At 39.1% G+C, this 16,032-nt stretch overlaps 1 protein-coding gene across 4 annotated transcripts in view; it reads right to left on the bottom strand.

The window, feature by feature from the left end:
• Positions 1-16,032, bottom strand: part of Prkacb (protein kinase cAMP-activated catalytic subunit beta) — a 99,420-nt gene that overhangs the window by 26,238 nt on the left and 57,150 nt on the right. For all 4 annotated transcript variants that reach the window (XM_028876854.2, XM_028876855.2, XM_028876856.2 and 1 more), the window contains exons 2-3: positions 4,933-4,994; positions 3,482-3,610 (exon numbers count right to left, since the gene is read on the bottom strand). In XM_028876854.2, coding sequence (XP_028732687.2) covers positions 3,482-3,610; positions 4,933-4,994 — 191 coding nt within the window. The remainder of the gene's footprint in view (positions 1-3,481; positions 3,611-4,932; positions 4,995-16,032) is intronic.

The raw sequence follows: 16,032 nt of genomic DNA on the forward strand, positions 1-16,032 counted from the left end.
AATTAAAGATGAATGAAAAGTAAAAAAACTGCAAAAGTAACAATGGGCAAAAGAAGATAAGCTGTTCAAACTGTACTTGAAGAAATAGAGTTAAAATCTAAAAATTCAATTTACATAGCCATAGATCAGAATATGGAAGAAATATGATCTTTATAACAAACACTACTTGGGATTCATCAAACACTCCAGATTGGCCATACAACAGATGGTCTTAGGGAGGTAGACAGAATGAATGAGTATATCAGTGGCAGGGATTTCTACTACCATGGTGAGGCGGTCACAGACATCAGTCACCTGGACTTGAAGAAGAAGGTACTGACACCATACAGAGACTGACACCCTCTGTAAGAATGGACTACCAAGCAAAGAATAACTGACTGGGAATCCCAAGATCTGTGTTCCAGCCTAGACCTTCAAGTAGCTTTGGGCTTCTTGGAATGCTAGTTCAACTCTTTAAAGTCCATACAATGAAGCTGTTTGGTAATTACTGTTCACGTATTAACTAGTTATAGAATCAGGTAGTGCATAATTATCACAATAAATCACATTTTATCTTCAAAATTCATATAAAATTTATATTTACTTTTAATATATATGTTAGCTTAAATACATTGGTGTAAAAGCACTGGCAGATCACCAGCTGGCTCTCCAGTAAAACATTAGAGGAGTTAGTAATAAACGAGACAGGCTGTAGAGCCCCTCACCGCCCCGGAAATCACTGTATCCTTTTCAGAGTCAGCTTCAAGCCAGAGATGCAGGTATAGATCATGTATGGACAGCATGAGGAAAGAGACTCAATTCTGACAGGTCAGGAAGGAGGAGGGACAAGCTGAGCTCTGTCTGCCTTTAATGAATGTCAAAACCTTTCAGATGAGTCAGAGAAATGCTATGGGACAGTAAGAAAGCTGTGGTTAGAGGAAGAAGAGTAGAAGTCAAAGTCTGGTATCATGGAAATCATGGTGTTACTCTAAAGACTGGCTAACGTTAACTGAGCATCAAAGAAGGGACTGGAAGAAAAGATCCTGGGGACAAGGTGTGTTTTGAAGGGAAAATGTATAAGGAATATACACAGGCACAGGCACAGAAGTCAGACAAACCCTGGCCAACATATCAGCTTAACTTACTAGTTGTCAGATACTGGAGAAATTGAGATGGGCTAGGGAGTTGTGAAGACTCGCTGATACAACAGGTGCATAGCTGTTACTTGTGTGTATATGTGCATATATATATATATATATTTGCATATCTGTATGTATGTTTGCTTGTGCTCATGTTTATATATATCCTAGCAATATCTGATACACTGTAGTAATGGGATCTCTTTAGTTTCTGTATTGATTCCCCCTGCCTTGTACACTAAGACTGGAGAAGCTAAGCTTGCCTAACTGAATGATTTGTATGAACTTACTGACAAAACGAGTTATTATGGTCTGCTATTTTATTACCTATTTCAAGCAAATTAAATAAAAAAATCAGAATATACCATCTTTCACTCCAATTTATGTAACACCCAGTATTCTATAGTAACAGAAAGTACATCAAACTCTAAGTTATTCTTCTGTGAAATATCCATTACCATGACTTATCCATGAGGTAGCCACCTTGGTAATTACTTAACAGGTTTCTGGAAGCTAAAAATGTCTTTCCAAATATTTTAAGATGGTAAATATCACCATCTTCTCGATATTTTTGAAGTAAAGAACTTCATAAATTCTTCAGAAAGATGACATAATCTTAGAAGCTATCCTGACAGCATTTAATAAACATTGTAATGGCAGGTTTACAAATACAAGAGGAAACCGAAGCCTTGGTCTTTTTGTTGCCAGCATGAGCAAGTGAGTTGCTAACCCCCTTCCAGATCCATTTACCTCATCTACCGAATGAAGACAGGGATTAAATGATGTGGAAAAGCTCAATGCTCAGACCGTTCAGCACAGGAACAGCCTGAGAAAGAGTTGAGGTTGGTGGATAAGAACCAATGTGGAGAAAATCTGAAAGAACCAATGGGGGTGGGTTGGAAGGTAAGTGAGAGAGTGAGTGAGCCAGAGCCTAGAGCTTAGAGACAAGGAGTCCTTAAAGATCATAGAGAAACAAAATGAAACAGGAAAGAAACAAAAGGAAGACCCACGGAAATAGGGAAGGGTCAGGAGAGTGGGATTTTCAGATGCTTGAGGCACGGCCATGCTAGAAGGAAAGGCTATCCCAGTCACACGCTCAAAAAACAAACAAACAAACAAACAAACAAACAAACAAAAAAATAAGAGGAGCAGAGTCCACTGGAGTTGGTGATGTGGTTATCGGATGAGTGACCCTTGTCAGAAACATGCAGTAAGAGCAGTGAGAGGCAGGGGATGGCTAAGGAACAGTGAAACCGTGGGGTTAGAATCAACAGGAAGGGAGTTAGTGAAACTATTGCTTCAAGAAGAATGGTTAGAAAATCGTGAATGAGGACAGCTGCCAGAGATGTCAAATAAAAGTATGTATTAGGATCTTTAATTTTAGAGGCACTTAAGCCATCATCTCCTTTTCGTGTGAAAGATTTACTGGGTTTCCAGTAAAATGAAGGTTGGAACAGCCTGGTGCTATGGTGCCCAAAGTGTGGTTATTTAACATTTAAAATGTGGCTAATCGAAATGTAAAAGAACAGATTTTGAAGACTTAGTATGAACCACAATAATTTTATATTTGTTAAGCACTAAACACTGGGCTATTAAATAAATTAGACTTCAAAAATTAATTTCAACTACTTTTTATTTCTTAAAATGTGGCTATTAGGTAATGTAGAGTTACAAGTCCAGCTTCTTTATTAGGAGCCTATTAAGAGCAAGTTACCTTGCCACATCTGTCCCCTGGCAATCTGGTCCCACAGGACAGTTACTCCATCCCGTCTGTCTCCTGCTACTGCCCCACGATGCTGCCATCAGTTTCCTGGATCCCAGGAGACCAAGAAGCCAGTCTCTGTCAGCTAACAACTAAGTAACATGGAGCAACATCTACCCATGTCTTTCCTTAAATTGTTAGTGATTGCTAGGCAAACAAAAAAATGCTTACTATTTAATGTATTAAATACTTCAGATACCCTGGTTTATTCTGTTGATAGAGAAACAATTAGAAGTCATTTTATACAGAACATAGGCTTTATAGTTTTTCCATGACTTAGTGATATTTTACATTGACCAAACCCAGTTATGTCAAGCATGGAAGCTTCTGCTATAAACTAAAATGGGACATGAACTGAAGTCACCACATCTCTGTTCATCGGTCTGTGGATGCAGTGTAAGAGGTGTTTGCTCTGCACACATGGAAGTCTCTATTTTGTTAGGGGCATGATATGTGTTCTCAATGGACACAGCAATGACATGTTCCCTAGACTAAAGCCTCCAGGGACCACACATCACACAGTCACAGGAAGTAATAAAATGCAAATAGCAAGCTCGGTGTCATCTGTGGTGCAAACAGCAACTAGGCTCAGGACGCTCACCTTCTGCTTGTCCAGGATCTTCATGGCGTAGTACTGCTCAGTGGCTTTGTGCTTCACGAGCATGACTCTTCCAAAGGAGCCCGTCCCAAGAGTTTTTTTCCTCTCAAAATCTTCAAGGCCGGCATTACTCTATACAAGCATAAAAAAACAATAAACTTTTAAGTTAGAAATTCCACAGGACTACAATTATTATCACTCAGTGTCATATAATCGTAGTGGATAATTTAATTTGTAGCTTATCCATGTAGAAATAACACATATACACACTCTTCATATTTCAGGTTATTCATTCTATATTCTTCTTGGAATAACAAAAGTCCAATAATAGGAGAATAATTTTTTAAAATGGAGTATAAAAATAATGAAGTAAATAAAAGCCTTGACTAAAACATAAATGTTCATATTTCAATTCCACTGTAATTTCCTAACACATCTAATGAACTACTTGTACATTTTAAGAATTACAAACCCACAGTCAAACAATGAATATGGTCACAGAACACTGGAAATAGTTGTATAAAATGCAAACTGAGAGATCAGTTTTCATGCCTCAGGGAAAGTGGTATTCTTTGTATCTTTATATGTAGTTACAGAATGAGATGCTAGCCCAACAACCAGACATCAGCCACAGAAATAAGAGCCAGTGAACTATAGAGCAGCTGTAAAGCTAGATAACAGCCTGAGGGAAGAGTCACAGAACCAGGCAATATCCTCAGAACTGTGCAGTCCCAGGCTTTCTCCTGATGCTGGAATAACCTAGCACCACCTGCATCAGGAAGGAGAGGAGTCTTCATCCCACAAAGAAGCAAAGCTAAAGTCTCAGAACAGTAACCAGATCCTTCTCCTCCTTGAACAGTTGTTTTGTTATAAGCAAACATTTTGTTTGGCTGTGACTAGTGCATAGAAGCAAAAAATTAGAGGCATCAATCCATTCAATTTGTTGCTGCCACAATAAAACGAAAATTACCAGGAACAAATTATGTGCTAGCAACAAGTAGTAATTGCTGACCCATCTATTTAATAGTTTCACTATGAAGACACTCATGAAAACCTCGGAAAAGTATTTTCGAGGCTCCATCTGCAGTGTTTAGCTTGAGCAAACCTGATGTGGTGTGGCTCGTCTACAGTGACAGATCTGGACAGCTGCAGGAGTGCACCACAGTAACTGAGTCTCCACAGCAAAGGAAATGGTGCTTTAGAGATACAGCCTAGTTTCTAGTTGCGTCATTACAGAAGGAAAAGAACAGTAGATTTTGCTTACAAAATTGTTATGACATTGTTCTTTTCACATTTGTGGGAACTCAAAGAAGAAAAAGTCTTCATAATTCTGATTGAATTATCGTTGCTAACAACACTTAAAAACTAAGCTTTCTGGAGTAGCATAAGTAAACAAGAATTGTGATTTCACTTAACACAGGTATTGCCAATCATAGAAAACACAGTTTCCTTACCGGGGGAGGGTTCTCCCATTTCCTCAGAAAGTCTTCTTTGGCTTTGGCTAGAAATTCTTTCACTGGAAAAAAAAAGAAAAAGAATATAGATGGTGTCTGGTAAGAACAGTTGTATCAAGTTAAAAAAGACACATGACATGTGGTTATATGGCTATATATCCTTATGTGAGCAACCGCAGGACAAGCAAGGACAAGTGTGTCCATCAATGTCGTGCACAGGGAGCTACTGAGTGTCTCCAACCTCAAGAGTCTCAAATACCACTCTACATAGGGACTACTCTGCTAACTTCAAACCTAATAACACCATGCCCCAGGAAACATATCCGAAAGTCGTTTAAAAGATATCAATCAAGGACAAAATCGTGAGTGTTAATAAGCTGGAAGTGGTATTAACGGAGACTGAAACACAAGCTGAGGATATTCACATGTCTTGGTTTATGGGTTTCGAGAACAGTTGGCTGTGGTGAAGGGCAGTTCCCGATACAGGATTTATGCTTTACATCTGTGGTCTCTACCAGCAGAGAGCAAAGGAGAAAGCACAGACTAACAGCTACAGGATCCACAAACCCCTAAAACCCAAATGGAACAAAACACCACTAACAATCCAAACTACTTAAAAACTAGCTCTGAACTTGTATCGAAAATTATCTGAATGTCTCATTTAAAATTTACATGAAAATAAAGCCCAACAAAAGCTGGTGTTAACATAATGGTTAGTAATAGCTGTATTTGTACAGCACTGTGGTTTATATTGTTAAATTTGTTAACTAAAGATGAGTCATTTCAGAGTATGCCCTGTTTATACACTCCTCCCACAAATCTACTAACAAGGGCTTTTGTTTTTAAAACAAATTTCCATGTTTTAGAAACAAATAATTGTAAACATTTTAAAGAGTTTGATATAGTCTTATGTTTTCTGTGAAAAATGAAAATACAATTGGATCCTACAAGATCCCTTTCCTATTTCTCTTTGTTCAATAGATTCCTGATATTTCCCTGTCTGACTCAATGGAGCAGCAACAGCTAGAGAACAGGACTGAAAGCCACGGGAACAGTAAGATGCTGGGGAAGACTCTAGAAACAATGAATGGCCTGGACTAAAGCCATAGTTATGCTAGACACGGTTGATTAGGTCTACAATCCCAGCATGGGAAGGCTGAGGCAGGTGCACTGTAGTACGTTCAGACCAGCTTGAGCTACACGGTGAGTCCCAGGCATATCTAGTCTACAGGGAGAGGACTCTGTCTCAAGCAAACAAACAACAAAACTACCATAACAAAACCCAAAATAAAACAAAACAGATTTAGAATGAGCAGTGGGAAACTGAGGCATCTTGTGGTATGCATTATTCTTTCTCACTTTTTCTATAGTATGCCTGTGGCCCAGCAAAAACCAAAATGGTGCTTGGCATTCTAACTGTTTTGCTATTTCAATACGATGATGACAAGCATCAATGGTAGACGGTTGTTTAAAAAGAATACTGGCTTATGCATTTCTGGGAATATTACTTTATTAGGTTTTAAGAATTGTATTATATAGTATTTCTAAAATAATCTATTTAAAAAAATTAGAGAAAATTAACTTTCAAAGTTAGGATCCTCATGTACCACAACAGTAAATCAACTGTTGCACCTAATTATCAGCATGGGACCTAATTCATTCCAGGACTGGAAAAGTCAAAAGGTTTTGGATCCTGGTTTGGGATGCAGTATGATCTTAAGGAAGTGAATATACTGGCTGCACCTGAGGAGGGGTGGTTTGTTGTGCGTGCCCCAGGACTCCAACCAGGAGCATATAACTGGCAGGTCTCCACTGAGCTTCATCCGAGGCTCAGGAAAGCTGGTTTTATAAGTAAGATTTATTTATTTATTTTATTTTTGCATGGAATAGAGATGTCTGCACATGGCCATGACTTGGAAATGATGGCTGTAAGTTAAATGAAAAACAAAATAAGTTGGAACATACAACTGTGACTTCTGAGAAACTACACTGGTGATTCTGAAAATACATCTCTCATTTCTTCTGAAAAATATTTTAGTTCTCATTTATATATAGAACTTGTGCAAGTTATGGTGTAAACTCTCCCGATCCCTGCCTGAGTTCAGACTGACTGGGGAAAGGAGAGAACTGGAGAGTGGCCCTCGAGTGTCCTGGCCCAGCAGCTCCAGCCATGTTACAGTGAGCAGATCTGAAGGTAAACAGCACTGATCGGTCAGCAGGCGAAGTGAGAGTACAGGACAAAGATCAGAGCTGAAAAACAACTCCTTTCTTGGTGATGAGCTAGGAGAAAGACCTCTGATGCTACTCAGTATTCTTGATAATCTGATAATTGAAGTGATTGGAAATATTCATCAGTATTTTGAGTTCACTGACAAGTCATACTGGAGGAAGCAAACAGCTCAGAAAAGTTGTGTGGGAAAACCATTACCAATATGTACAATACATACTGATTAAAAATAGTAAGTTTCAGTAACATTTTAACATAGAAAGGCATTTCCCTTTGGAATTAGGGATGCATTAGTTATAACATGGTATTATTAGTATAGTACCATGAGGAAGACTCTGTTCCTGAAACATGCTTTTGTCATACACAATATGTACAAATATGGAATCACTAGTATATACGTGCACTACTTAGATACAAAGACAAATATAATCAGCTCTTGATAAAACAGCTGCCATATACATATATATTACAAATTAAAAATGACAAAATAAAATATTTTATATCTTTTAAGCAATAGAAAATCCAGAACTGCATGTATTTGTCTTGGATTTTATTATTTTCAGATATGGGTGGATTTAAGTTCTGTTTTTCTATGGTTATTTTCAACATTGCTACCTGCTGACATATTAATAGGTAACAAAACAAGAGGTGGGGAGACAGGCAGACTCACACACTGTACCCCACTCAATCCAACATGTCATAGAGCACTGACTGTGGGGTTCTCAATCTTCAGTTTTCTTCTGTGCACTATATAATCCATACAGAAATTTAACCATTCGAACCAGAGCAATAGGCTGATAGTTTTTGGAACTTGGTACATAACAAGACTAGCAGCTCTAGCTGTGTGATCACAGGAACCTTCAGCAAAACTTCAAACAGTGTCTAACAGTTACCCTTAGGAAAAACACTTCAAGGAAGGGTTTTCTGCGAGTGTATTTTGTTCTGTAGTGTTTAATAATGGAGCAAACTAGGTAGAAAAGAGAGCACACCTAAACCTCAATTTATTCATTTACAATTTCACTTATCACCCAAATGAAATGATTTTCTCTTCAATTTTTGTCATCTAGAGTCTATCGTGTTACACTCTAGAAGAGCATACCAAAGGAATCTATATGTTCACTCAGACTTTGTTCTCATCATTCGCCTTTCCAAGGGATGAAGAAAGACGCAACAAGAGACAGGTCTCATGCATTTCCACAAATACAGAAAAATATACTCATTTCTTATCACTCTTTCCTCCCATACTGGTGTTTTTGTACATTACTTGAAAGCAAGTCTATAGCTGGAAAATTTCCTGTGCCCCAGCCAGATGGCGGTCAGGACAAATCTCTCCTACTCACGTCCCCCAAGTAAAACACACAGACGCTTATATTAATTAAAACTGTTTGGCCATTAACTCAGGCTTACTATGGACTAGCCCTTACACTTAAACTCAGCTTATTTCTGTTCATCTATATGTTGCCATGTGTTCCGTGGCTTTACCTTGTGCCATTACATGCTACTCCCTGGACTGCAGGCTGGCATCTCCTGACTCAGTCTTCCTCTTCCCAGAATTCTCCTCATCCCCTTGCCCCACCTATACTTCCTGCCTGGCTACTGGCCAGTGTTTTATTTATCAATCAATCAGAGCAACACATTCACAGCATACAGAACATCCCACAGTACCTCCTCTTTTCTGTCTACAATCAAAAAGGCAGGGTTTAACTTTAATATAGTAAAATTACATATAACAAAACAATTATCAAGCAAGAATTACAGGTATAATATCTAGTCTATTTGTATTTGGCAAAATTAAAGAAAATATTCTATCTATCCTATATTTTTGAGTCTAAAGTTTCATATCTAATTTATCTTTTATCATAACCAAGGAAAATCATGCATTTCCACAAATACAGAAAAATATACTCATTTCTTATCACTCTTTTCTCCCACACTGATGTTTTTGTACATTACTTGAAAGCAAGCCACAACTTGAAAGTCAGATTAAAGCTCATTTTAAAGAGGAAATTTAACTAAAACTTCAAGTACGGAGCCATTTTATTCATGCAATTCACATAGCTCTACAATGAACAAGAATGTTTCAGTGACGACACTGAACAAACCCACAAGGCGTTGTTAGATAGACTTGATAGCTGCTTATCTATTGTGACACACTGTGAGTCACACTATGCCAAGGTCTAACTGCCAGATGTTATCAAGTGCATCTCATGTGCAGAATGTGTAGCTTTATTACTGAAAATGCAACAACACTGCTATAGATGTTGAACTCTGGAGTCTCTAAGTAGATGCATCTCATCTCCCCCATCACACCTGTACAACTAAAGGACCACTTTCAGTCCAAATATATTAGAAAACAGAACCAACAGAAAATACACTTCCTGGACCAATGTACAACTACAATATTGTTTCACTCAAATTTGTAACATTGTATCTTTACAAAAGCCACTCATCAACCTTGATAATCTTAAGTGATACACATTCATGTCTTCTGGTCTTGACTACAACCTTCTCTGTTTCATGGTGTTCTATTTATTGTCTATAAAGTACCATACAAAGACTACAATACCTGTATGATCTTATAAAAATCCAACATAAAATTAAATCATTCCTTACAAAAATTTTTATTAGGCCAAAATAATAAGATCAAACTATGAGAATAATAAAAATTTACAAACAACTGAACAGAAAGTTTTAAAGTAGACATTTGTTTTATTAAAAAGGAGTTGCCTACCAGGTATGTCTGAAGAAGAGGAAGCTTGTGTACAAAAAAATAAAATAAATGATTAAAATACCCTCATAAAGTAGTGTGTTAGAATAAAGTCATGTCTATATATTTTCTGAAACATTTTCTGAAATACATTTCTAAAACAATATTTGTAGAAATAAAAAGTTAATGCAAAAACTCATTTATTTGACTGCACATATTCAAATAATACACTTTAAAGTATCAAGAAATAAAACTAACAATTACTATTTGACGCCAAAATTTGTTTCATGTTAATTTTCCTAACATTATAAGTGTTAGCTGGGCATGATGGCACACTCCTTTGATTCTAGCACTCAGGAGGCAGAGGAAGAGGCAGGTTGATCTCTGTGAGTTGGAGGCCAGCCTGGTCTACAGAGCGAGTTCCAAGACAGCCAGGGCTGTTAGACAGAGAAACTGTCTTGGAAAAAAATCCAGTTCTGTTAGAGTTTGCCAGAGGTTCTTGGACAGAGGTGAAGTACCGTGGAGGAGACATCTTGCGCTCAATCTCCAAGGACAGAGTTACTCTGACAGGCGAGGTTGGAAGAGAGGACATTCCAGGCCGAGGTGATCTTGTATAAAAGGCATGAAATTCACTTGTCCAGTGTCTTTGAGAGAAAGCAAGGAGAATGAACCTGGGAGCATCCTTCCTTCAGTGACAACAGGGGAAAGGCTCCCACTCCCACTGCTTCTCTACACCATTGCACTCTTAGTTACAGCAGTGGGACAAGGAGAAGGTTAAGGCCAGAACTCTCCTTATGCATAGGGATGTACAGTTGTTTACACAGAAAATTCAAGACTCTCACTGTGATCTTAGAATCCACAATCTCGGCTTAAATAAATGAATATGGTTTTAATCTCTTCTTTAAAACTGCTTTCCATCAGCAGGGGCTGATGCTTTGGCTGGCTCTTGGGAATCTACTCCTCATACTGGATTGCCTTGCCCAACTTAAATATAAGGGGAGGAGCTTAGTCATACCACAACTTGATATGCCATGCTTTGTTCATACCCACGGGAGGCCTGCCCCTTTCTGAACAGAAACAGAGAAGAAGGGGGTTGAGGTGGGAGGGGAAGAAGGGGGAGACAAAGGGAGGAGAAGAGGGAGGGGAAACTTCAGTTGGGATGTAAATTAAATAAGTAAGATTGCTTCCCATCGGAAGATGTAGCTCTTCTCTGTATTTCTGTTCTACTGCCTTTCACTCATGACTGTCGTTCCTTCTCCTGTGCTCGTTACCTGTGCTGGACTTGCACAGACTCACTTGCTTCTGTAGCTCTTCTCCTGAACGCTTCACAATCTATCTTAAAATGTATCTCAAAATCCACTTCAGCCACACTTCATAAATATCAATATATAGTTAAATTTTAATTTATTTAAGTTACTTCTTGGTCCAGGAGTTATCAGAATTTTGTAAATCCATAAGCAAACACATTTGTGTTTATGAATGAGCCTTTATTGTCTGAACTCAATTACTTCATGTCCAAGACTACAAGTAAGTAAGTAAGTAAGTAAATAAATATATCTCATGTCTTTGGAATTTGTTGAATATGCTTAAGTATAGAATCAATTTTATAATCATTCTTTATATTTATTCTGTGATTTACTAGGTAAGAAGTCTCTGTATAATCTATAAATTTTATATTTTATAATTCCTCCCAAATAGGCCAGTTTTGTTTTATGCATTTTGAGACTCAGGCATATATGATTTTCATTTCTCCTTGTCATCAATGGTAAATGGTGATCCACACAATGACTCTAATCTCTGAGATTTTACCATGTGATACTCTCGTGAAGGCCCAGATTCTCACATGTGTGGGCATTTTGTTCTAAGGTGGTGAACAAAAGCTTGACTCTTGCTTTACCTGGAGGAAACGTGAAGGAGCACGCTTCCTAGCAGAGGCTCTGCACTCTGTGTTTTATTAGCAGTCCTTAGACCACAAAATTAACATACATTAAATCCTGAAGCCTCCTTCAGGGGAAGGGGTTGATGATGACTTCTCAGAAGAGGCATCCCGTATGAATGAACGCACACACATATCCCAGCCCTGACCCAGGCACTCAAGCCGAGAGATGTGAGCTGAGTTGGGTTTCCTACCTCATACTACACTGGGAAGACCCTTCCAGGGTCCTAACTGCACAATCCCAGGCTGCACAGATGGAAGGACTTGGCTTCTCTTTTGTGAGGACATTTAACATGAATGTCCCCAGCTGGCCATAGTGGTGCACACTTTTAATCCCTGCACTCAGGAATGGATTTCTGTGAGTTCGAGGCCAGCCTGGTCTACACAGTCAGTTCCAGGACAGCCAGACCTACATAATGAGACTGCCTCACCACTCATCCTCCCAAACCCCCCAAAAAGAAAGAATGAAATAAGGAAAGAAAGCTCTTTGGACCACAAGGTATGAAAATCTTGTTTCCATTTCCCACCTTTTTTCCTCCACCTTGGGAATTTCTTTTAATTCTTGTCAATTTAGAATTGACTTAAGGGATGCTTGCTACAGTCTTCAGCATTCTAAAGTACTGGATCTTCATTTTTCCTCCCTTAGAAGGAGCTCTAAGTTGTGTGGCCTCCAATTCTAAGTTTTTGTTGTTGTTTTGTTTGTTTGTTTTTCCTCATCAGAAAAGCTTCACAAGAGATTTTAAGATGTACAGACCTAGGTATTTGAAGATTGATTTGTTTCCCTTAAAATTCAAAACTGCCACCAGTAAGCACATGGTGCTGGTATCTTAGTTAATTTTGTCAAAGCACAATGACTGCTCCTGATTGGTACATTCAGGCTTTTAAGTTTTATGTGCTAGATTTATTAGCATGGTGGTAGTAGTGAGTGCTGGAGGTCCCTGGCACCAAAACAAAAAGTTTGTTTTCTCCATTAATTAAAAACAGATAAACAACAACAGAAACTGTTCTATCATCACGACTGTCCTGTGTGGACACTGCTCAGTGAATCTGTAGACCGACCGACCTACTCGTATGTAACATAGCACTCACTTCACAGGCTTCCTTGTTTGTCTTCAGAGACAATCTCACTTGGCTGCACAGCTGCTGTTCTGCACATTTTGAGGCAGTTTCTGGCTGTAGAGTCTGAGCCTAGGTTGCAGACTGCACCACCACACCTGGCTCCCCACCTCATAATTTCACGTATTTGTTATTTATTTGTGAGAGATGTCTATGTGTGTGGTGAATGCGTATGTGTGTGAGTTTGAATGCAGGTGCATGTGGAGGCTGTCAGCCTTACCTTACTGCTTTGAGACAGAGTCACTCTCCGAACCACAAGGAAGCTGCTTTGGCTATAATGGCTGGCCACCTGTCTCTGCTCTCAGTTTTGGGGTTACAGGCACGCGATGCCATGCTGAGCTTTGATGTGGGTCCTGGATCAGGCCCTCATGCTTGCACAAGGTCTCTTAACTCACAGAACAACCCCTCAGCCTGTACACCAAAAATGTTTGATCTTGCTCATTTCCTCCATATCCTGGAAGGGCTTATCAGACTAGTTAATTTATTTTCCGACCACGACCAGTTGTGGGATCCCCTGATCTAATGCAGCCTGTTTGTTACTTTGCAAGCACCAGGTGCGTTTTCTTATAATCTTTCCTTATCACAACACTATGCTTATTTTCTATTCTTGCCTGATTTTCAGCCCCTTCTTTTCTTTTATTTTTCCTTTCTTCTTTTTTTTTTACCTTTAGCAATAGGTACTGCTGCTGTATTTTACTTTTACTTTCTTTTCATTTTTCTTTATTAAGAAATTTTCTACTCACTCCATATACTATCCACAGATTCCCCCTCTTCCCTCCTCCCACCCTGCATCCCCATATCCCCCAAATCGAGGTCTCCCATGGGGAGTCAGCAGAGCCCAGCACAGAGCCTAGGCAGGTCCAAGGCCCTTCCCACTGCACCAACAGCCCCTTCTTTTCATCCTAGTCTTCTGTTGTTTTCTTAAAGATTCATTTTATTTATGAATGTGTATGCAAATGTGTATGTATGAGTACATGTACACATAAGTGTGCTTTGGGAGCTGGAGTCACAGGTGAAATCATATGCCCTGATATGGGTGCTGGGACTTGAACTCAGGTACTTATGACTGAGCAGCAAAGGCTCATAACTGCTGAACCATCTCTCCAGTCCTTCGGTGTTTATTTGATTTCCTCTGTCCTTTTTTTGTATTCACTTGAAATATTGAAGAATTAGTTCAGACAATCTCTGTATTTTTTTAAACAAATATTTCTAAATATAAGTTCATTTTTTTCTCTTGAAGGCGGTGACTTTATCCTTTAATACTATATAACCCTCCCCCCCTTTTATAGGCTCCACATTGTTGTTTTGCTTGTTTATCCATAAACTATAGGAAGCTTTTAATTTCTTCACACATGATCTAAAATAAGGTAGCTGATTTTTCTTTTGACCTCCCACCTTCTATTGTAGGTGCTATTAGAATTAAGTTCATATTTTTGTCTGTATGCACACACATTATCAAATAATCCAGCAATTTGTAGGAGCTGGAGAGATGGCTCAGCAGTTAAGAGCACTGGCTGCTCTCGCAGAGGATCCAGGTTCAGTTCTCAGCACCCCCATGAAGGCTCACAACCATCTAAACTCCAGCTTCCAGGGATCCAATGCCTTCTTCTGGTCTCTGGTCGCTGTATGCACATAGTGCACATGCATAAGGCTAAACACTCATACAACAACAACATAAAAATGTGTAAGTATTCAGGACTACAGGGTACCTGCTGTACTGATGCCAGGCACATCAAGGGAGAGCCCTGTCCTATGAGGAAAACAAAAGGCCATCTTTCCAATTTGCAATGACCTAACAAATTCTTGGTCATCCCAACAGAGCTGCTTGAGTACAAAAGCAAAGGGTATTCTTTCCCACAAGCCTCATCCTGGGAAGTTGGTAAGGGTGAATGGCTGTTTCTCTTTCTTGAAGGCAAGTAATCCAGAGTAAAACAGACTTAGAGCGTGGTCATCATCTGGTCTAGTACATTCTGAGAAAATGCCCTTCCTCAACTGGAGGGCTGCTACATTGCTTTCATAATTTTGTTCTTACATTTTCAGTCAAACATAAGTAAAGGAAATTAACCAGCTGCTTATTCCTGTCCAGGTCTGCAGCATTTCTGGGAGCCATAGAAGATCAAGATTTCTTCTTCAGATTCACCCTCAATTAAGCTGGACTAAGGAGCAAGCTCACCTAGAACACCTTTCTAAACTGAAACGTAAAATTTGTACATATTTACAGTGTGCCATGTGATGTTGCTATGGATACAATGTATAATGTGCAAGTCAGGGTGAGCATATCTGTCTCCTCATTGGCTTACTTTTTGCAATGAGAACATAAGGAATCTTCTCACACTGAACTAACATAATACGGAATCATCATCTCTTGCCACCCTCCTGGGAAGAGAACACCAGCTCTTGCTTCCCTTATGTAGCTGTAACCAAGCACCTGTTAGCTCACTTCTGCATGCTCCTCATGCCCTGTTCTTCACATGGGATTCTAAAAGTGTGACGCTGCTTCAGTTGACAGGTATGTGAACCAAGGGTGCGCAGTAACTGGCTGTGGCAGATGAGCTCCATCTTGCACGAACAGCACAGAAACCTACACTATATGCTGTGATGACAGCATTTCAGACAGAGAAAATGAAAAAGTCATGTGATCTTAGCAAAACTAAGAAAGGTGTTATGATTCCAGGCTCCTTCACCAGCCCAAATGCTGGGCCTCATCAAAGCTTAGTTCCACCTTTGCCTAGGAACTCAACAGCTCAGCATTCTGACAACACCTGTGTCTTGTATGTTTCTGTCTGTCTGAATAGGCTCCTATGTCTTCTGGTCAAAGGGCCTTATGGAACTCAACAGAATTTTGGGAAAATTCCTTTAGAATTTGTTCACAAAACTTGCTTAGTAAGAGAAAATCTTCACCAAATGAAAAAATTTAGAAGGGGCAGTAAAGACTCTTTTTACATTTACAAGCAGTTTTTAAATGCTAGAAAGATGAAAGAGTAGATGAGGTCATTATAGCTTCTTGATCATTTTTGTCTTTATGTTTCAAGATGGACATGTGAACACTGTGATGATGTATTTTCTGAAACAGCTCATACAGCTGATATTTTTCACTGGTAATGTAAGCAAAGT

Source organism: Peromyscus leucopus, chromosome 6 (genome assembly GCF_004664715.2).
Source record: "Peromyscus leucopus breed LL Stock chromosome 6, UCI_PerLeu_2.1, whole genome shotgun sequence".
NCBI lineage: Eukaryota > Metazoa > Chordata > Mammalia > Rodentia > Cricetidae > Peromyscus > Peromyscus leucopus.